Raw genomic sequence first — 24,536 nt, forward strand, 5'->3', positions numbered from 1 at the left:
TATAAACCAACTATAAACTACCTACCCAAAAAATGAAAAAATTAATTGTATTAATTTGTTATGTTAAGAGAGGTTCGAAATATTTTTGACACTACTACTTCTACTTTTTTCTTAATAAGATGATAAATATAACTACTTACTTTTATTTTACCGGGTGTCTTTAACATATCTATCAGAGAAAGGGGGCACCAATACATATAGATGATACTGGCTCCTGCAGCAAATAAAATAACAAATAGTATAACCTAAAATTATAAGTAACAAAATATAAATACCTATATGGAACAAAGAAATTTGTTCCCTATCCATATTCATAAGTCAATAAAATGGAGGGTTTAGAAAAAAAAGGTAAATCACCAAAAGAAAAATTAACAAACATGACGAATTGTCATGATGTCATCTTGGTTGTCATGATGACGAAAACGAAAGGCGATTGTTCTAATTTCTATTTAGAAATTACGTTTTATATGGCTGCTTCTTTCTCTCTTGTTATATTAGAATGAAATAGTGGGCCCAATAGACGCAATGCGCACATCAACATAAATAGAACGAAATTTTGCGTTCCGAGTTGCGCTACGGGAACGTTGTCCCTCTCTTTGCCATTTAATTTGCCAGTCCCTTTTTATTTGTTTGTTTATGGTTTGACGCAACGATGAACGACAAACGGACGCGTATGCGCATGAACTCAACTTAAGATTTTTGAAAGTTGTCAACTCTTGACAAATTATAGGTTATAATTTTGTGTCAAATTATGTTCAAATAGAAATGATAATTTTTTTGCATTTTGGAATGTGTTGTTACTTGTGTTTCGTGTTTTTTTTAATTAAGTGGAGGAAAACTCGAGGGAAAATTAAGTGTTGACCCAGACCATAGTTTACAGTTAATGCTCGGTGCACAGAGACCGCCAGAGACACAGTTTGCCACAGACTATAGCCAGAGAATTATATTAGCCACAAATACAGTTGTATACCATCTCGTATATGGTACCACAAACTGGAGTATCTGTAAATTAACATCACATGATAGGTAACCAATACATTTTAGTAGGTACAGCAAAAAAAATAAGATTAAAGTTAATTAACCAAGATTAGATTTTTTTAGTTTCATACATTTTTTTCACAATATTTTGAAGTAATCACTTGTCACTCAAAATTTAAATATATTAATTATGCGTTCCAATTGTACCGACTTATCTCTTTGTAAAATAAAATAAACTACTTTGAAATTAAAATGACAGATATATCTATCACTGTCAAGGATCTTGTCATTGGACAGACTATAGATCATACCGGGTGCTGCGACAGGATATACCAGAGGGAAATGAATAAAAAGGACGATTCATTTGACACATTTTAATTTGATTTGAAGTTTTGTGGATTTGTCAGTCTTTACTGAGCTTATTTTATGTTATTTATTATTTATTCTTCTACTGATAGATGTTTAAAGGTAGTAAATCTAGAAGGAAATTGTGGCTGAACTTAAATTAACAGTGACACTATTGCGATTTATCGAAAGACTGTAAAATTGTTGGTTGTGTAGCGTGCGATGGATATCGGTCAAAAATCGAGGGAAATAATGGAATAACCTTTCACTAGTAAGTGACTATATAATATACATACGTGTAGTAAACCGATCATTTATGAAATTCACTTAAGATTAACTAATTATATTTTTTTCTTGCATTTTTGCTTTTATTTACTACTTGTCAAAGATTAGATGCCAAAGAATTTAGGTACGTCAATTTGACTTAGCTGCTTCAGTAGCGTATCTGATGTTTGTGTTAATAAATAATTATTATAACTTATCTATTTTTATTAGAATTGAATTGAAGGAATTGGACCGTTGTCTCTGTTTATACTATCTTTACATTTATTAATTCTGATGCTTTCATATGCATCTAATTGCCTGTAATTTGAGACTTGTTTAATTAATTTTAAATTATTAAGATCTATACAATATTCTTTATCAACAAATATGTTCAGCCACGCAAGATTTATCCGGTCTACCATATCTTATCTGAGCTAAATGTTCTTTAAATCTAGTTAATATCGATCTTCTAGTTTGCCCAACATATTTCTGATTACAATCTTTACAAGAAATTTCATAAATACCCGACCTTTCCAGTGTAGGTGTTTTATCCTTTGGATTACCTAATAATTGTTGTAATTTATTATGAGCACTATACACAAGTTTATAATTGACATTCTTAAAAATTCCTTTTAGACCACGGGATAACTCTCTATCAAACGGTATTGAAAAATATTTTGACGTACCTACCACTTGAAAAGTCGAATTTTCAGAAATCATTAACCTATACCTACGTTTTCTAATTATTTTATCAACTAGTGAAGGAGAATATCCATTACACTCAGCTACATTCCTAATGTAATCTCTTTCTATTTCATATCTTGTGTTGGTAAGTGGAAAACTAAGTAATCTATGAACTAAGAAATTTAAACTAGTCATTTTATGTTCAACACTATGATATGATTCATTAGGAATATATCTGCGTGTAGTGGTATTTTTCCTATAGATATCAAATTCCAGGCAATTAGTGTCGTTGTTCTCAATATCATGTGTAAATTTAATGGAAGGAAAACGACTATTTAACTTAGAAATAAAATTATCTATGGTGTCTGAATGTGTGTCAAAAACAGCAAAAATATCATCCACATACCTAAACCATACTCTTGGAAAATACTCAAACTGATTCTTATCCTCCACTGCTCATGAATAAATTAGCCAAAAATGGAGACAATGGATTACCCATTGCTGTACCTTCCCGCTGTTCAAAAAATTTGTTATTAAATTGAAAACAATTTTGTTTCATACATAACGATGTATGCTTAATATATTCAATCACAGTTTTGCTGTCGAGACCATTTGCGTTCAGTAATTCCTTCAGGTAGCCTAAAGTATGTGGAATTGGAACACTTGGGAACAACGAAGATCAAAGGAGACCAAAATTTCACCTTCATGCAATGTTATATTTTTAATTTTGTTAATGAATTCAATATTATTTTTAACTGAGAAAGAGGGTTCATGATTAGGTAAATTTTCGGACTCCCTTGATAACCATTTTGCCAAATTATAATTTGGAGAACCTACAGCCCAAACAATTGGGCGCATATCGACTTATCCGGTTTATGAATTTTTGGCAATGCATACAATTTTGGTAATGAGGGTTTGGATACTTAACGGCGCGTCAATGTATACGTACCATTATGCCTAGGCATTAAAATGACTTTTTATATTGTTTTTTTTAAATTACTTTTTATATTGGACCAAGACCAAGTTGACCGTGTTGAACAAAAGTTGATGTCGTCCGACCAAATTTTGTGGGTAGGGTTTGTGAGCGTCGATGAACACGGTCCCACTCTGCAAATTTTGATACGGCGGCGTTTCGTTTACATTTTCCTCAGGGTGGGACTAAGGATTTGATATTGAAGAAAAATGTGGTCAATTCCGGCGGGCTACAGGATGACGCCCTTGACGTTTCGAACTGTATATTCTATTCGGTACTCCAAAAAACTATAATAATAATAACATGCTCTATCTAACGTAATTAGCAGAAATCTATCATCGATTTTTGTTGAAAACGATGTTTGATCGCGATGTAAATAGTTTTGTGTCATTTATTTGGATGACTTGAGCGTAAAGCATTACATTGAATCAAAGGTAGCTGATAAAATTATTTATTTTTTAATATTACATTAGGTACTTTTGTTTAGTTCGAGACAATAATAATTAAGATAGAATTTAGTACAAGTATGTGAAGGATTGTGGCTTGTTCAAAGTGTATAGTCCATGATCCGCTAATCAAAGGAAATATTTGTTTCTTTGGTGTCTTTGGAAGAATTTTGCATTTGAATTTACCATCCCCGATAGACTTGGTACATTTTCCTAGATTGCCTCTACTAACGCAATATCGTCCAGGTTTAGCTATAAAAAAATGAGTACGTACGCATATTCTCTGTCCATTGTTTGTCTGGCAAAATTCCTCATAAGTATATCCTCCGACATCTGGTCTTTTTTGTGGGGGGTTATTGCTAACACTTACTTGATTTACAAAATATTTAAACGTAGCTGAATCATTCTTTTTGTTTAATAAATCACGCGTTACCAACAGAGCTGGTTTGCATTGATTCCCTATCTGGCAACATGCGTGGCAAGATTCTGCTGCACACGCGCATTCTACAAGATTTATTCTTGTACATTCGTAACTATGACATTGATTTTTGATACATCGACCTCTTATTCCACAATAACAGGATTCTGTTCCATTTGGGCAAGGACATGTCCGTTCAAAGTTTTTACAGTGCTTCAAAAATAAATATAAAAAAATTAAATTTAATTTAATTAAAGTTACCAAACAGGTTTAACTTGTTAATTAAGGTTTTTACCAAGTTGTCCAATATTGCGTATTTGCATTCATTGGTACAACAAATTCCTTGAGACGGATGACACTGGTGTCCTTCTTTCCTGTTCACCTTACACGGTCGTTCGCTAGTTTGTCTTGGCACACAGCAAGGATCCTTTTCACATTGCGATCTCATACCGCAATCGCAATCTTCGTCTTCCTCTACAATTGCTAAAAATATGATCTTTTATCGAATTAAGTTTCAGAATAATATTTCTTATCTTATTGACATAGAATATAAACGTTACTCTGCATGAATACCTTTAGGGCTCGAACACACTGACGACCAGGTCGCACCGGCCTGGCCGCAGCTACCTCTAAAACCATTAAATCAAATGATATAGCGCACACTAACGTCCTGCCCGTCCGTTGGTCGTTGCGACCAGAAGACTGCATGGAAATATTGCAAAATAAAAACACTAAATCATCACAATACACCAAAATACTTTTACTTTTACACTGGACGCGCGTTTCGCTAACCATGTTAGCATCATCAGCAGATGATTATAAACTGAAGTTTTTGAGTTTATAATCATCTGCTGATGATGCTAACATGGTTAGCGAAACGCGCGTCCAGTGTAAAAGTAAAAGTGTTTTGGTGTATTGTGGTGATTTAGTGTTTTTATTTTGCTGTGTAACACCAAAGATTCCAACCCTCAACGTTAATCTTCGACGGAAATATTATTATTTTCTGCCGCTTGTTGCCGGTTTTCTTCCAAATTAATATTTTTTCAGATGAAATCCCTCAAATTCAAGGCACAATATTTTATTTTCTATAAGATATAGTGTTTTAGGGTAGTTTTTACACACGTGCAGAAAATCCAAAGAAATAGTATACAGACTGGATCAAAGGTAAACTTAAATCTAATCCCTTTTTTTATCAAGAGTCGATTCTAGTAAAAACTCAAAACATTTTTATATGACATACCTACTCTATTTATGGTTGGTATGATACCTGTTATTATACCTTTGAGTTTCGTTATTTAAAAAATAAAAAAAATAATATTTAAAGTTTTTCTACAACCACTTGTTTTTTTTTATTAAATTAGTTTTTTAGTTGTATTGTAGTCATGTACAAGGAGGACAACTGTATTTTAAATATTATATTTAATTTAACGTTTTTCAAACAGGGTTCATTAGACTATATTTCTACTAGGTACATTATTTTGACATTCATAAAAATAGAAGTAATTACTGTTGTAGATTCTTCGTTATATTGTAAACATTGAAATAACTGGAAGCTAAACTTTCTACCTGCTTATATTTACAGTGTCTGACGATCTTTTTTTACGATGGCCCTAATATGTTTACTTCTAAAGTCGATAAGGGCGCCATATCAGTAGAAAAAGAAACAGAATATCTCCCTTTTGTCGTGAATAGCAACTTCGCTTTTTAGTTAACTCGGATATTTTAACATTTCTGAAACAATATTTTCTAATTGGTAAAACGTAAAAAATCGTTAGATTTGACAACTCTGTTGAAACTGGTCGTTCATCTGGCCGCAGCTAAAAACGCAATACATCCGGCCAGCCGACGGCCAGGTCGTTGCGACAGTGAGTTCGAGCCCTTAGGTAATCGCAAAACATTTTCAGATGCACGTCATCAATCGTATTGAAATTGATACTAAAGCCTATAAACTTTTTTCTCCTTTTTATTCTTGGCTTTAAGTCCCTAAACAAATAAAATAATGGTAATATGTGTGTATTGTCCAGTTTTTCACAATTTTAATTCTATAAAAATCTACGTTCAAGACTTGAAAAAGATATATATGACTGTCGAAACGTCGTCGATAAAAATAAAATAATAAACAAAATCCAGTAACATCTTTACAACCCCAGCGACCTAAGCCAAGAATAAAAAGAAAAAAATATATAGTATACCAGCTCAAAGAAACTAAACCAAAAAAAAAATAAGTATAATTACGTCTCGTGATACTTTATTTGTTTATTTATTAACGCATTTTTGGTAAAAATAAGTCGAATTGAGTTGGTGTTTGACAGTGGTCGCGCTATTAGAACGCGCTCAGAAATAATTGATTGTAGTTTTTTCAAAAACTTTTTTAATATTTCTGCTCTATTTTCTTTGCAGACAGTATGTGAAAATCTTTATAAATAAAAAAGCTACACGATTGCTGAAAATTGCTATGCCCTAAAAGTAAATGGATGGGTTCTTTAAAATTTTTGAATGGAAAAAAATAACCTTTTCGAATTTTTCTTATTTAAACGTATTGTCAAAGATCCGATCTTTCTTTATCAAAATAAAAAAAAAGTTTCAATATCTAAAGTGGTTCTTAAGTTTTTAGGTTATTGCGTGTTATGTGTTAAAAAGTTTTTCAGAGTTTTTAAATTATCGCGATTACTGACGTTTTCTCGTTATAAAAAAATGCACATGCTAACGATATCCTTATAATTCCATTTCAGATGCTCAAAAACATATATAATTATTTTATCTAGTTGCGGTTTTCGATCGTGAATTTACTTTACCTGATAGGGAAAGACGTACCGGCAACGCCGCAACAGCACACCGTCGCATTTCTCTCACTCCGACTTAATAAGATCCCTATGCGATTTACTTCCACACATGTAATTATCGACCCAAGAGTAACTGTTGCCAGCGACATAATTCCGGAAAAAGCCGAACCTCCCCGAAATTATCAAAAGCTTTGGGTCGCGACCGTTGCAAGAATAGCGCCAAATAGTATTTACATTGTCCTTATAGGCATTTTCCAATCTAAACTTGTTTTATTTTGTCTATGCCCCAACTGTAATAGCTTACTTAATATCAAGGATATCGAAATCCACAAAATATCAAGACACAACCTTTAAATGATATTAAACGGTCGGTACGATTTTGCTAACAAGAGAAAAAAGTCAGTAGCGTACATGTTTTTTTTTACAAAATTGTTCCAGTGATAGCCCATATGCACGTTTCTGGTGAATCTGTCAACACTTTTTTAGTATTAAATAATAATAATTTGATGGAAGATATAATTGAGGGTTTTGAGAGCGGTAACTATGTTGGTTCGGTCTTCTGCGACCTTACCAAGGCCTTTGATTGTGTTGATCACAACATACTTTTACAGAATATTTCATATTATGGAGTAAATAATTTGAGTTCGAAATTATTGGCTGATTATCTTGTAAACCGATCTCAACAAACATTAGCCAACGGTACGCTCTCTGATGTGAGTGTTGTAAAATATGGGATTCCGCAAGGCTCAGTATTAGGACCCTTATTGTTTTTAATTTACATTAATGATTTACCCGTGGCTACACTTCAGAATAATATGATTTTGTTTGCCGATCTCACTACTATCTTATGTGCTCGGAAATCCCCTGAAGAGATTCAAACTGATTTTGAATCGATTTTGCTAAATGTTGGTGACTGGTTTCAGACAAACCGATTATGCCTGAATGACGCTAAAACAAAAAGAGTTATTTTTTCTCTTAAAACAAAATATAAAATAGATTTCTGCAGTGTCCGATTTCTGGGAATAAAATTTGACACAAAACTGAGTTTTGAAAGTCACGTAGACTATGTGGCAGGGAAGGTTTCCGTGAGCATGTATGCATTTCGGCGATTGGCTAAGTGTGTGGAGAGTGATGTGTTAGTAGCTGCCTATCATGCTCTCATTCACCCGGTGCTTACTTATGGAATACTTGTTTGGAGTCACTCAGCTCATGCTGACAAACTGTTTGGACTGCAAAGAAAAGCATTGAGAATTTTGTCAAATTTAAGTTAACAAGCAGATACAAAAAACGCCTACAAAAGAATGGGAATACTGACACTTCCATGTTGCTATATCCTCCAGTGTCTTTTATTTGTGAAGGATAACCTAGAACTATATACTACGCTTGATGAACAACACAATTATGCAACCAGAAACAGAATGAATATAAAGCCTGTTCATTTGCGCCTCGGAAGATCTTGGAACTCCAGCATTCATTATACTCCTGTATGCTTTAATAAATTATCTCAAAATGTCAGAAATTTACCAAGACATCAATTTAAAACGACAATTAAAAGCTACCTTCTTGATAACAATGAAGGGTTATAGCACAGAATATCTAGCTACGCAACAGAAAAATACTCGAAATGAAAGAGCTAAAATTGCACAAATAGAATACTAGATGGCGCGACAATATCATAATAATAATTAGAAATTTTGAACTTTCGGTTTTGGATCGACGGCTCATCGACGGCCTTATAGCTCGGATAAATATGCACAGTTGCCAGATTCAAAAAGACTTGAATTGGCATCCCATTCTTTTTATTTTGTATAATGCAGTATGTGTTTCTTTCTATTCTTCTTTTCTTGTCAGATACACTTATATTAATTATTCCTTTGGCTATTAAAATAGTTTTAAGTATATTATTACAAAACATATACATTTTTAATATACACTACCTTATAATGTTAACTAAGAAAATACCTTTAAAATTAATAATATACAGGGCGATTGATAGTGATATTTATTAATGCTGGAGCGTTAGTAATGAAATATAAGTTTAATAATAATGGAAATAATTTATTAAAATGCAGTACAAAAAATGTTAACTGACTAAAAAATACTATAATAACAAATTTCTTTGCCACGTTATTTATATAGACCTAGGTAGATTTTAAAAAGTGACACAGGTACAATTAATGATATATTAGTTCGGCATAAAAGTTGCTGTCACGACATCGAACAATAAATTAAAATTCGTCAAATAAATTAAAATTATTAATTAAACAAATCTTTATAAAGAAACGCAAGTATACCAAATTTGGGCCCAATCGAACTCCAGGAAATGATATCATAATAGTGTACTATATTATGGCACCACTCGATATACTTTAAGGTACCATAATATTGCAATGTCACCGAAGATCCGTAGTATACCAAGTTTAAGCCCTATTGCCGCCATGTACCTACTATTGCTATGTCATCAAATATGGTACTATAGAAGGTACCACTTTATATGCTCCATGATACCACGATATTACAATGTCACTGAAGATATAGTATACCAAGTTTAAGCCCAATCGAACGCCATGTATCGTAGTATAGTACTATATTATGGTATCACTTGATATGCTTCTGAAAAAAACGGCGTCCAGTTGGCTGGAAAAGGACGATCGATGACATTTCCCATATAAATTTACATATAAAATGACAGTGATATTCATTTCATAGCTATCGCTAATGCCGTTTTTTCCCGATTATACAATATGAACTTGGTATGAACACAATCAAACGTCAGGAAGTGGTATAATAGTAGAACAATACTTATTATATTGTCGCCGAATTACAATGAAAATTCAGGATTCAATTATACAATTAAACGTCAGGAAGTGATTGTAATTTAGCTCATAAGTTTTAATTCCAACTAACATGGCAAACTGAAAAAACAGCTCTGATCTATTTTAATATGTTTAAATGATGTAGCAAATTTGAAGGTAGGCTTTATCAGGAAGTATTACGATATGAATTACACAATGGCAACACTGCACAAAATTCTTTTAAATTTTGTTTGTAGAAAACTGTTTTCTTTTAAATTTATTGCCCTCTATTATTAAGTAGCGAAACTACCACATCAAAATATCTGATTTGGAGACAGGCTTTTAAAGCCTGTTGGCTTCTGTTGCGTAGCTAGATATTCTGTGGTTATAGTGTGGTTATAGGTCAAAAATTTACATTGTGTATTTGTGTTTCATGTTTTTTTTTTGTTATTTATTGTCTTTTTTTGTGTACTTTAAATTACTGTTTGATAATTATTGTTGTGCTTATTTTATGGTTTTGCATTTCACAAGATATGACTTTGTGTAAGGATACTTGTATCTAATTAACATGCAATAAATCATTTGATAAATGATTTGATTTGATTAATATATCTAATATTTAAAGTTTCACCCTCAAAATGTCATTCGAATCACTACAGGCACTCACTGTAAGGAAATTATATTAAGTAAAAAAACATGTAGCTCCGAAACAAAGCGGAATTGGACCTATGTTGATATGAAAAATACATCTTATTTTTACGTTAGATTCTACCCACGAGATTTTGCACATATTTTCTGAAACACCCTGTATTATCCCATGTTATCCTTACAGTTTCCACAAAATGGAATTTTTGCAGGCTCCATGCAGCTGCCGTGCCCAACCATACCAGCCATCATATCCGTTTTGCTACAATTTGAAAACGAAATCTGCTTTATGTCTGTAAATGTGTCAAACATTCCTGGTGCCATAATGTGGCCACGGCATGCATATCCAGGATCGGTCACGTTGTTGTATTCTTCAGATTCATCGTGATTAGCACCAAAACCGTGTCCTACGAGTAGAAACAAAATAATACTTAATAGAGTACAGGGTGTCTCATTTTCGTATGTTTTATGGTTTTCTCGTTTGATGAGTAGAGATACAAAGAGGCGGTTTTTACAGCACATGTCCAGTTTTTATGGAACTGAAGATGCTACACACAGATTTGTCCTAGCCCTCTTAGTTCCTGAAATACAGGGCGAATTTGAAATGTTTGTCTTTTTCAACCCTTTTGTATCTAGATTATCTTATAACTTATCGAAAAGGCGAAAACTTGCAGTGGCGTTAACTAGTTTTTCGCTGCGAGCTGTCATTCTTCAAATAGAACGCAAACTTGTGTGTTTTTTTTTAAATGGGACACCCTCTATATTATTTATTTTATTTGCATTAAATAAATAAATAAATAAATAAATGCCTTTATTGTCAAAAAATTTTTCAATTTGTAGACAAACGTAAACTAACAAACAAAGTAGAAAAAAAACAAGGTACACAAACAAACAAACAAAAGATAATACAAAACATTATATAAATAATATTGTCAGTCTTATTGTTAAAATAAACATTTATAAATGTTTACAATGTCAAAGAACAAAAATTTAAAATAATATTCAAAAATATTTAGCCAGTTTATAGCAAAATATTAATGACCTCTAAATAAATTAATTTCGATGTCATTAGTAAATATAGCAATAGCAAACATTAGACCAGTGTTTTCAAGATCAAATTCGATTTTCAATTCAAATATAATTCATTTACGGCGTAGAAAGCCTTGTCTAGTAAATAAGAGTTCAATGCTTTGCGAAATGAAAAAAATGATGTTATGGATTTGATTTCAAATGGCAGGTGATTGTGCATTTTTTCGAGTTGTATAATATTGAACTTTTAACTAACTCTGAGCGTGGGGTAGGTAGATAAAGATCTTGCTCCGCGTTCCTGAGTGGATAAGTGTGAGATGGCCTTTCTTGAGAAGCTGATACATGTTTACGTATTAGGCAAACGGATTCAAATATAATAAGGAAGGAAGAGTCAATATTCTTAATTCCTTAAAAAGTCCAACAATGAGTTCTGCTGTTTAGTCCTAGTGAATATCGAACAGCTCTCTTCTGGAGCTTGAAAATGCGGTCAAATTGAGTCGCACAACACGTACCCCCAGAATGGAAGGGCATACCTGAGGTGCGACTCAAAAGTGCATAATAAATAGTTCTAGCCACTGACAAGTTAAGCTCCTTAGAAACAGACCTTAATGCAAAACAGGCAGAGCTCAATTTTTTCGACAAAGCTTCGATATGTATGTCCCATTTCAGAGAATTGTCCACAACAAGCCCTAAAAATTTTACAGATTTTACGACGTCAATGGTGGTGTTGTTAAGTACAAAAGGCTGCAACGAGTTTTTATACGACAAAGCTTTAGTTTTAGAAAAATGTTGAGACTCAGGAGGTTCGAATCGCACCAAGATTTAATGGTGATTAAGTCATTTGATATAATCCTATGAAGTGCCGTGATGTCCTTGTTGCTCCAAGTGAAGCTAGTGTCGTCCGCAAAAGACATATTTTGCCACTGATGTTTATGTTAGCAATGTCGTTAATAAAAGAAGAAACAAAATAGGGCCTAGTACTGAGCCTTGTGGTACTCCACATTCTATTGGCTTGCTAGAAGACAACGTGGTATCCACCCTCACAAGTTGACTTCTGTTGCTCAGATACGACTTAAACCATTCGAGAGATGATCCCCTGAACCCATAGTGCTGCAGTTTATTAATTAGGATCTTATGATTAGAAAAATCACAGAAAATTGTTGTTGTAGAATGATGGTTGTTTAGGCTGGAGTAAACTTTATTAAGGAGGGAAAACATAGCGTCATTTGTGGACTTGTTGCTTAGAAATCCAAATTGATATTCAGTAAGTATTTTGTACTTAAACAGAAAAGATACCAGCCTTCTTTTAACCAACCTTTCTATGATCTTAGATAGCGTTGGAAGGAGTGCAATTGGGCGATAGTTAGAAGCTTCATCTTTGTCTCCTCCTTTGTGCAGAGGAATGATTATTGCCGTCTTAAGACATTTTGGAAAAATACCATTTTGGAACGACATGTTTATTAAAATTGTTAGGTGATTTAGAGTGCTTTCTGGCAGATTCGAAAACATTTTTAAAGTTAGCCCGTCGGTCCCAGAAGAGGATTTATTTTTGATGGTATTAATTGTACTGCGAAGCTCTTCAAGAACTACGGGCGAAAAAAAGAAACTGTGTAAGTTTACATTATCATTAGAGAGATAAGAAACTGGATCATGAGGAGGACATATGGTATTAGTTAAGTTTTTCGCTACATTTACAAAGTAATCGTTAAGGTTCTCAGGCGAGGTAGAGATATTGCTAGACGAAGAAGCTTTGTTTCTCAACTCATTCACAATAGACCATGTTTCCTTAGCAACATTACCAGAATTGACTATTCTCCTATTATAATAAAGGTCCTTAGCGGCTCTTATAGTCTTATGATAAATTTTTCTGTATAGTTTTACGTAATTGTGGAAGAAGAGACTGTCTGCGAATTTTTTTAAGTGAGATAATGAACGCATGTTTTTAGAAGATATGCGTAGACCTTTAGTGGTCCAAGGTTTATTATGCTTATTTTTTATAGGCCTAAGAGGAATTAGGCCTTATTAAGCTTATTTTTTATAGGCCATTGTTATGAGGTTTCTAACCGAACATCATCGAAAGCGCACGATCTACGTCTCCGATTACATCTTTGATCGGATTGGACGGTTAGTTGCGTATTTTACAGTTTCCTATTTTCGTGACGCTTGGCGACGTTCGTGGCGAGTGTCGCGGCCTTGAATTTTACTCCCATCGCGCGTAAAGAAGTTCCACTTCAAAAATTAAGGAAGGAGTATAATGCTATCCCTGCATTCATGCAAGGTGGACAGACAAAGGGCCTTAGAGTGGGGATCCTTGATAGTTCTGTTTAACGATTCATTTGAATTTGATTTAAAATTTTGTGGAATTGTCAGTACTTTTGTGCCATACGTCGATACTAGTTATGTACCATTTGTTAACATTTTAATACGCTTTTTATAATTAATTAGTATGATACCACCCAGAGAATAGGTACATTAAAGAAATGCTAACTTCATGTTAAAAAATGGAAACAGACGCCACCTGGTGTCGCCTGGCAGTACTAGCTAAATTGAGGGGAATTGGAGGGGCGGGGCTTAAAAGAGGGGAAATTTTTAAAAAAATATTTTTATAAGAATCACTGACTTACTGTTTAAAGTTAATAAACATATTTTTATTACTTTAATATAATTTAATGTATTAAAAAATATGTTTATTAACTTTACACAGCAAATCAATATTATTAAAGGCTTATTATTTTCAGAGAAAATTCATAGTAAATAAATTACACATTAGTAAACAATATCATTTATTTTTTAGCGCTGCGATTTATATTACAATAATATTGAAATATATATATATATATATATATATTTTTAACAATGAAAAAGAATATCCCGGAACCTGAAAAAGAAAGATGATCAATTAATGACTTAAATTAGTTCAAAATACATTGCAAATAACTAGTGAATTGGAGAGATAAACATATTATCATCTATTTACTGATAATACATAAGTATTTAATAGGTAAATAACATGCATAAGGCACTATGATACAACTACCTGTATCATGATAACACACTAATATCACAAAAAATATATGCTAATTTAAATTCCTTTAATGATCTAATGAAACACTATCTAGCCTCAATGCATGCCATTCTAAAGGTAAAAAAAACTGTTATACCAAATAAATATAAGCTGAATAAAACATAAACCAAGCCAACGTGCATAAACAACCAAAAAATGCATCAAAAAATACTTTTATCAGATCATACCCTTGGATATATTATGTATTTTATATATCGCACATCCCGTTCAAAAGTTTACTAACTCAAAATAGAGAATATAGAGAACATTGTCAGGAGAAGTAAAAGAAAATTTAAGTTAAGGCAATATGCTCCTTTTTGCATATTAATGGCCAAATAATATAATGTTAATTTAATAAAATTTTACTGGCATCCTTCTGAGGTATAAATCAGATTAAAAGGACATTGTTTTTATAATAATTGTTTGTTTTGTAAACATTTTTTGAAGACAATACAGTTTTGAACGGGCTGTGCGATATAAACAAGGATCTTACTATTATTTGAGGTTAGAAAGTATTTAAATAATATAAAACATAATCAAAATCATTTTTCATCATAAATTATAGAGGTACCTACGTGTTTTTATATTATTATCAGTAAATAATACGTTTAGTTAAACAGGTACGCTGCCAGGCAAGTCCTATCGGCGGGTCTTTGCAAAAGTTGAAATCTAAAAATACAAAAATACGTTTACATCTTAGTTGTATTTACGAATAAAGTATTTGTGTGTAATTTCTGACTTACCAGTTAACTGAATAATCGCATTAAATACATCCAAATGGTAATTTAATATTGTAAAAAAGCAAAATTGTTTTAAATCACTTGCCAGGACAGCCCGGTCAACTTCTTTGTTGGCAAAATGGCCGCGGTATCATGATTTAAACAATGTGAGTGACAAAGAAAGCCAATGCCTGGCAGATGTTGCTTTCTTTGTCATTGGTCCTGGCACGTTTAAATTTGACTGTTGCCTGTTTTCCCATACAAGTGACATCCCCGTGATACCACCTAAATAAGCAGCATACACCATAGGCGTAGTCAAAAAAATATCAAAAATATAAATATCTCTTCAAGCGGTTAAGTTAAGAAAAATACGTGGCACGGCACTGTTTGGAGGCACGGTAACAATTTGGTCTCGGGTTTTATTGGTCCTTGTATTCCTTTAGTTTTTGTCGAATTCCTTCCGCTGTTTTACATCCGTTTGTCAGATAATAACATAATACCGTATGATCGAAAAAAAAACGGCGTCCCGTTGGCTTGGACATGAATATCGATGACATTCCCTATATAATTTTACATATAAATCTATCGCTGACGCCGTTTTTTTTTTCGATCATATTGTATAGTGTCGATTCCGTCCACTATGCATGGATAGTATTATACTCCTTCCTCTCTTAATCTTTGTATTCCAAGAAACAATATAATGAAAATACTTTAGTTAAACAGCAATTTATTGTACGGTGATACCTATTTCGTGAGCAATGGCCGCTTCGAACTTCATCTGATTTATCTTATCTTTTGTGCTAGTGGTAGCTGACGCCAGCATTGTATTCATGGTTCTATTGTCAATGATTTTTTGACATATTCCACCAACAGTGAGAGACTTTCGATTGCCTAGATATGCCAGTCCCACAACGCCGAACTTAAATACTTGATGTGTTAAAACCACACCCAAACAGTATTTGCCCAGTTCGGTATATCTTAAATAATTTAAAAATAAATGATAAAGATTTTCACATACTGTTTACAAAGAAAATACAGCAGAAATATTAACAAAGTTCTTGAAAAAACTACAATCTATTATTTCTAATAGATTTGGAGATATCGATTTTTGAATTCAGAGTTCTAATAGCGCGACCACTATCGAACACCCACTCAATTCCACTTATTTTTACCAAAAATGCAAGTGTTTCTAGCTTGCACTTAAAAAATTCAAACTATAGGGAAAATTACAACGACTCGTTAATAAATAAACAAATCAAGTATCACGAGACGTAATTAAATCGTGAAGCTGAATGCATGACGTACACCTTTCCCTAGAACTTTAAGTACTGACAGAGGTATTGATTGGGTCGACTGGTCAACTGCGACAAATCTGCTATATCCCCTTCCACGTCTCTTAGCGATGTGCACAGTTTCTCGGTTTATTTCATACGTTTGGCAACGTGTTTACTGTCCTCTCTTTGTTCAGTACATTATAAACGCATTGTACTTCTTACATACGGAAATCTCGACCCAAGACTAACCTTTGCCAGCCCTTAGTATATGAGTTACAAATAGCAATTTTTTTTAAAAGAACTTAATTCTGGAATATTAATATTATATTTGTGCCAAATACTGCTGAAATCAACTTACGTAGAAAATTTCCTCAGGTAATCGACAGCATTTATTAGCGTTTTATTGTATGGCTCAATATAATATACAGGTTCCTCGGTTTCAATCACCTCTATTTTTTTAATGTAAAATCCTATATTATCGGGTCCGCCTTCATTATCGAAGTCTGTTCTTCTCCAGATGGCGTTCGCTTCGTCTAGAGTGAATAAAGCGTGCGAAATTGCTGCTTTTTTATTACCTTTATGTAGTAATCGTAGAAATGAGTTTTCTAATACTACTAATAGTGGACAGAGCATCCTACAAAAAACATTATATTAAACTATATTTTATTAACTTTTGAACAAGTCGATGCTGCCACTGACATGCCAAAACCTGCAAAGTGGATCTTTGACAAGCCCTACGCCCTTACATCTTTAAAAATAATCTAAAATGTCAATATTCCATGGGTATAGTGACGTCTAATTTATAAGAAAATGTTTTTTAGTTTTAGGTTAAAGACATAATTTCTTGTTAATATGGCAACATAGGTATTTGATATAAGGTTTGTTCTCACAGCGTGTTCTCAACATGTTTGTGACTTCTTCCAAACCGGTGTTAATGCACAGGTCTCAAATAATGCAGTTTCTTGTCGATTTCAAACTGTCTGTACGAACAGCGAATCCCCTACTCTTCTTTTTTGATCTAATAATACCACTAATTTTAACTCCTACGTAATACCGAATAAAGAAGAAAACGAACAAGGAATTAACCAAAGACATCTTTTAATGTTTTTGGTTTCGTTCTTTTTAATGTTTTAATGTTTTTTAATTTTTATTCTTGAGTCTGACCCGTTCCTCCATCAGCTCTTCTAGGTCTGTGTCTGTATCCGAAATTTCGGACGCCTCAGATTCTTCGGAAAATTCAAAATCGCTCATTTCTTTTCTTTATTTTTTGAAGAAAAAAACACTAAACAAAAACAACACACGTTTTGTATGTTCAGTTTACCAATTAATGACGTCGGGTCGCAATACGCATGCGCCGGACACTTTAAACTTGCAAAAGATCCGCGAACAGGTCTGACTGTCAGCTAACAATCAGAATTTTCTGTGCGAACAGCATACTGTTGGTTGGAAACCAATCAAAAATTTCTGTGCGAACGCGTTTTACCCTATTGCGCATGATTATCTGTAGGAAATATGTTTCTTACAGCTGTGAGAACAAACCTTAAATTTACAAGAAAGAAAATCCAGAAAAGATCCAGTAGTTCTCAAAATTTTAGGAAAAAATAATTTTTTTGGAAATTCTCAAATACAACTACGTTATTGAAAAACGATAAAGAGAAAACATGTTTCTTTTATCGAGATCTACCACCCCTTAAAATACTTGCACTTATTTCTGGGACACCCTGTATAATAAGAAAGTGACTCCGCTGCCGGCGCCGGTTCTCTTAATGGTTGTCGGCTCCGGTTCCATTGACGGCTGAAAGAACGGTGGAAAGTAACGCCTAGCTATAGCTCCACTATTCCAAGAGCAGCTGTGGCTCCGTCAAGCTACGTTGACACGGGTATAGTCTGTCCAACGAGAAGATCCTTGACAGTGATAGATGTGTCTGTCATTTTAATTTCAAAGTAGTTTATTTTATTTTACAAAGAAATAAGTTGGTACAACTGGAACGCATAACTTTATTAATATTTTTAAAATTAAAATATAAATTTTATAACCAGGAAATTAATATATTTAAAATTTGATTGACAAGTGATTACTTCAAAATATTGTGAAAAAAACTGTATAAAACTGTAAAAATGTAATCGAGTTATTTTATTTAATAATAAACGGTATGTGCTAATACAAAACAAACAAGAACAAGACACCACATACCAAAAAATATAAAAAAGAACTATTTCTTACTTTCAAGCTTTATGAAACTTCCCGCATTTATGATTATATTTATCAATATAACTTATGTACAAATACAAATTTGTAATATTCCACAGGAATAAATAAAACAACATAAATAAAACAAACTATTTTATTAATAATAGCACCAAACCAAATTTTATACTTATTAATTAACTTTAATCTTAATTTTTTTAAACCAGTACCTTTTGACATTATTTTTCTGCAGTACTAGAATCCATTATTTGCCTATCGTGTGATGTCGATATTTTACAGCTACTCCAGTTTTTAGTATGCGTTTAGTATGGTCCTTTTATCATATTCAAGATGCACTTATCTACGACGAGATGGTATACGAACTTTATTGATGGTAACTTTCTTTATTGGTGTATAAGACTTTCTGCCTGGGAGCGAGTATTAACCATAAAATGTGCTCTGGGTCTACAGTTAATTTTCACTTGATTTTTCCTCCACTTGACTTCAAAAGACACAAAACACACGTAATAACACGAATCAAACTGCATCATCTGCCAAAACTTGACAAAAGTTGACACAAGTTGACACAAAATTATAACCTATAATTTGGCAAGACTTTGACAAGCGTCAAAAATCTAAAGGCAAGTTCATATGCATCGGCGTCCGTTTGTCGTTCATCGTTCCGTCAAACCAATAAAATTGAAATACGATCTGTCATTTTTGAAATAAACCAATAAAACTGGTTAAAAACTACAAGAGACGACGCATGACGGATTTATATTTAAACCAATCCATAGTTAACTTAAAAATTATTAGAAACTTTTTTTAGTAAAATAAATAGATTGGTATGGGACGTCATCTGCTTTTTTTCTGTCATCGTCTGTCGAAATCTTACCTGAGAAAAAAAACAGAGTATAGTGAAGCACGATCGTGGCCCACACTTTCGTGGACCACGCCTCATGTCAACAGTAGATTCGTGAAAGAAGAATAGAACCGAATCAATACGAAAGACGTCACGATCGTGAATAAGCAAATCAAACGTGTTAGATATTTCACGAACCAAATCGATCGTGAATAAGAAATTGCAGAGGAAGTTGAAGTGAAAAAGGCATTTTTTGCACTATTCTCGCATTAGAAAATATTGATTGACTTATTATAATTACGATTATAATCTTTGTTGCAAAAAAAATCTAATGTTTAATTGTTACATTTTTTTAAAATATATTTTTGTATATGATTATAAAAATTAACTTCATATGCATAAAAAAACCATAATTAAAATAAATATAAATTTAATTTTTATATACAGCAATGACTCGCAAGTAAATTAGAAATGTCTGATGAAAAGACGTAAAATAGTAAATATTGGCAACTCTATGAAGATATATTGACATGAATGTCACAATTAATTATTTTCACTCGTCTTTTAATGTCGTAATTTTTGGCATATCAGTGTACAACCATGGTACAAAGAATACAAGGTATGATCGATAGCGGCTCCAATTTCGTTCAGTTCGCGCATACCACCTGTGACGTCACTAGGAAAATGAGGAATAATTAAAAAATAAAGAAAGTTGACAGGAGATTTGCATTTTTTGGGGTTATGGTTAAGAATTGTTTATTTTTAAGACTTTTTAGTTCGTTTAATTTAATAATTACTAAAACCAGCAGTTCCAAAAAAATATATTTAAAAATAATAATTATCTATTAACATGGATTTGGACTTTGGGCCATAATAGGTAAGAATACTAAATTTATTTCTATATTCGGTACCTATAAAATTGTTTATTAGGTTTTTAGTTTGCGATGTTTATGGTAAATAATTTTCATGTTCATTGCCTCTGATTTCACATGAGGACAGAGATGAGGATATATATGGAAAAGTAACCACAAGAGGAATTGTTACATCATTTAAGAAATGTTGGGAATTTTATTGTTTCCCATCGAAAAGTAGAAAATGCCAATGCAAATTGAATGTATTGTAATTGTGATAGAAGTAATTCCAAAGGTGAAGTTTATTATAATTAGTGGAAGTAATTCCAAGGGTGAAGTTTATTATAATTAGTGACCTGGTGCTTCTTTTTATATGTAGATGTTTCAGGTTTTGAGAATAAATCGGTTGAACGAAACCCAAAATTTAGAGGAATTATTTGCATACCCAGAATATGCCCATCAAGGATTATATAGCTCAAATTTTCTTTAATGGTAGGCAATTATTCAATGCAAATTAAATTTTTAAGTGACTGAAATATTAAATAGTTTACAATATGGGATATCATTAAAAATATATTACTTTTAGGTACAATTAGGGCCTGATACATTTCAAAAAGTAGAATATTATTTTATATTAAATGAGGTATTGTACCAACAGTCAATTTATATTAATACCGGAGATGAAAAAATAACAGAATAAATAGTTCTTTTTTTATACTACAAAAATAAACTATAGAATACAACAGTATTTAAAAAAATAAATAAAAAGTTATGTCCCGGCCGAGATTCGAACTCCGGTCTCTCGCTTCCTAGCCCAACTCCTTACGCACTGCTCCACAGTAACTTGCTTAGCGATAATTCAATGACGGTATATAAACAAAAAAACAGGTTTATAACAATATCTTGACGATTTGAACTGGCGCGCGGAGCGTGCTGACCAATAGCGCCTGTTATCACCTGTGACGTAGCGACCAACCTGCGCAATATCATACCTTGTATTCTTTGTACCATGGTGTACAACCTTCCACGAAAGGATCTTTATAGAAGACTGGCACGTTTGCCGTGTAAACAGCCTACGATCGCTGGACGATTTTCGTATTTCCCGAATGGCTTTTTGGTACTTTCGTAGCTCACGAAAGTGTGAGACACGATCGTGCTTCACTACCCATGTCAACCTAGCTTCATTGAGGCCATCGCTTCGTGAACGATAGGTTCGTGGTTCAAATCTCACGCCGCGCCGTGCCAAAGCTTTTTTATTTTTTTACAGCTGTTTTTACTTTTTAAAAAAAACTGTAAATATTTAATAGCAATCAAAATACGGATTGCGTTGGTTTCACTCTTTTTGATGAGGTTAGATTGATTAATGAGGAAAATGCATGTTTTTAAATAATGTTTTAAAAAATAGTTTATATAATTACAAACTGAACAAAAAAAAATCGTTGATATCGGTTAAGAAATGCCTCTAATATAAAATAATTAAATATTGGTAATTTAAATGGCCGGGTAAACGCTCTCTACCGCGCCTTGCCGCTGTGACGTCACCCGCCGTTCTTCTGGTTGAGTGGAGCCAGACGCGTGTTTATTTTATACAGTTTGCTTTTAAACGCTGTTGAATCCGAGTCAAAATTTTAGTTATTTGTGTTAATTAATACGTAATTAGTAATTAGTGATATTTATAAATAGTAATGGATGAGCGAAAACAGAAAAAAATGGTCCAAGGTCATGAGAAGAGATGAAAAGAAAAACGTTAAATTATCCTCTATTTTTACGATTTATTGTTGTGAAGATCATTTTGATATAAGTTCATATATTTATGTATATTGTCTTACATAGGTATATGAAATTTGAATGTACAGGGTTATTCATTATATTTTGACACCCACATACAGCCTTATCTGCAAGTTTTAGAAGAAAACATTAAATAAAAAAGTTGCATGGTTTTTCATATACTCTCTTTTAAAATTAATTCTAGTTATACAGGGTGTCTCAAAAAAGGTGGTCCAGAAAATTGTAGGTATTTTTCGCTTTTCAACTGTCAATATTTCGTAAACATTTGAAGATATAGGATATTATACATGAAATATATCTAGAATATCTAGAAATCCAAAAATATATAGGGTGTTTCACTTAAAAAGTAACTTAATTTTGGCGTTTGCTTATGGGACACCTTGTATAATATTTTCATTACTGATAAACAATTTATTTCCTATAATTTCGTAAAAAAACAATCTTTAAAAATAACAAGGGTAAGGGGGTGTCAATATATAAAAAAAAAACTTTCTTTTTCACGCTGTGCTCTGGAGTTATTTTTCCACGTACTAAACAAATATTTTTGTCTCTTTTCACTTCTACATAACCTACAGCATTATCTCCATACGTCTCCCTACCTGATCTGAAAAATAAGTTTGTAACATTAATATTTATAACTATATAAAAATTCGTAACAGTAGGTACCTACATATACTTAAATATGCCTCAGTACTACAAAGAATAAATGTTACATACCTCTCTGTTTTTTTCCTCGTAATTCAGCACCAATAAATTGGGAATTTGTATTTATAAAAACAGCAAACATAAAAGCATCGACTTTTGGCAAGTTATCTGATTGTGCTTTACAAACCCGGAATCTGCCATTACTTAAAAAATTCTCAGAACACACAACACATACAAATAATAACTGCACAAAAAAGCATAAAAAGCTCCTTCAATTAACGCTAAAAGCAACAAACATGTCTTAGTACGCCACCTAAATACGTACATAAACGGAAGACGTCTGGCTGCTGCTGGCCATCGCGGGTCGACGAGAACGGCGGGTGACGTCAGACCAATAGAATATCGTTTCAATTCGCGAGGCGTCGTTTGCGTTATCCATAGTATTTTAATGGTCCGTTTTATAAAATTGTGGTACTGCTTTCAAGAAAAAAGGTTTTTTTTGCATTTACACATATGTATTCTAATAAATTGAACAGTTTCTGGCGAAAAATAAAATATATGCATCTTCCTCATTGGTGGTGTTAGTTGCGTTGGTTATTTGGTGGGGTTGGTTTGATTTTTACTAATTTACATTTGTTTAGCGTTGGTTAGTCTCTGGGGTAAGTTGTTGGCATTTTTATTTCCGGAGCCGGCATCCGTGCTCCCGAATTTTGGAAGCCGGCGCCGGCAGCGGAGTCACTTCCATATAATAAATTAGCTTTACCCTTCCTTTTTCCATTGTCTAAAGCGCTGCATGATCTCCTTTTCAGTCATTTTGTTCGTGTCCAACTCGCTTTCTCGATAAACTTTTTCCGCTTCTTTAATAAAGGCAGCGTCATAACTGGGATCTTTTTTATCGTATAGTTTTTTATACAAATCGTATGGTCGATCGAATAAAAGAGGACTGGCTACTGGCTCCGTTTCACCTATATAATAAGCCGTTTTGTCGATCACAACCCGCCCAAAGAAGTAACCATCTCTGATGTATCCCTTAATGGAGGAATCCTGAGGTCTGTTCTCCATATAGCCTTCGTATAGTTCGTTATACTTATTAATATCTTCTGTGTATTTTTTACCATTATCGCCAATAATAGTTAATGTAGATCTGTCTTCTAGGATAATATCGCTCTTTGTCTTTCTTATATATGCGTTGGACATGTTATTTCTGTAGGATGTTTTAAACGTATAAGTAAAAGGGATTGCTTCTCTTTTTCGATTCACGATTTTATTATCGTAGCTGAACAACGGTTCTTCGGAAGGCTTGCAGTACTCGGGGAATTTTTCCATGTCTTTAAATGTAGAACAGGATAGTACATTTGTACAAATAGAAAACACATCAAACACTGTGCATAGAAGAATAATTGGGAAATATCCATTTTCCATTATTGACATTTTTAAGAAAATAAAAAAAAATCTGTCAAATAATTTAACCTGGAATTTTATATCATGTTAACCTGTCATACTGGGTGCTGCACATCCCAACACAGATAAAGTAAATAAATTTAGATTGGAAGGTGCCCATAAGGGAAATGTAAATAAATACTAACTGAGGCTATTCTTAAACGGCCGCTCTCCAAAGCTTTTGATAATTTCGGAGCGGTTCGGCTTTTTCCGAAATTATGTCGCCAAATATTTCTTATTCAAATTTATTATTATCTTTTAATCTTTTAAATAACACACAGTGTGTTGCATATAAGAAACTTTATTTTATAGTCTGTCCAACGAGAAGATCCTTGACAGTGATAG

General features: G+C 32.9%; 2 protein-coding genes across 2 annotated transcripts in view; one reads left to right on the top strand and one right to left on the bottom strand.

The window, feature by feature from the left end:
• LOC115887394 (CCR4-NOT transcription complex subunit 11-like) overlaps nt 1-24,536 on the top strand; it is a 140,466-nt gene that overhangs the window by 62,146 nt on the left and 53,784 nt on the right. The window lies entirely within an intron of this gene.
• LOC115887382 (disintegrin and metalloproteinase domain-containing protein 10-like) lies at nt 3,688-24,235 on the bottom strand. The gene is made up of 6 exons (XM_030906797.1): nt 23,515-24,235; nt 16,776-17,051; nt 15,888-16,120; nt 10,517-10,738; nt 4,404-4,591; nt 3,688-4,321 (listed from the first exon to the last, which is right to left on the bottom strand). The coding sequence occupies exons 1-6, from the start codon at nt 24,180-24,182 to the stop codon at nt 3,728-3,730; spliced, it is 2,181 nt and encodes a 726-aa protein (XP_030762657.1). The 5' UTR covers nt 24,183-24,235; the 3' UTR covers nt 3,688-3,727.

The sequence above is a fragment of the Sitophilus oryzae genome, unplaced genomic scaffold (genome assembly GCF_002938485.1).
Source record: "Sitophilus oryzae breed Bouriz unplaced genomic scaffold, Soryzae_2.0 scaffold_115_pilon_pilon, whole genome shotgun sequence".
Taxonomy (NCBI): domain Eukaryota; kingdom Metazoa; phylum Arthropoda; class Insecta; order Coleoptera; family Curculionidae; genus Sitophilus; species Sitophilus oryzae.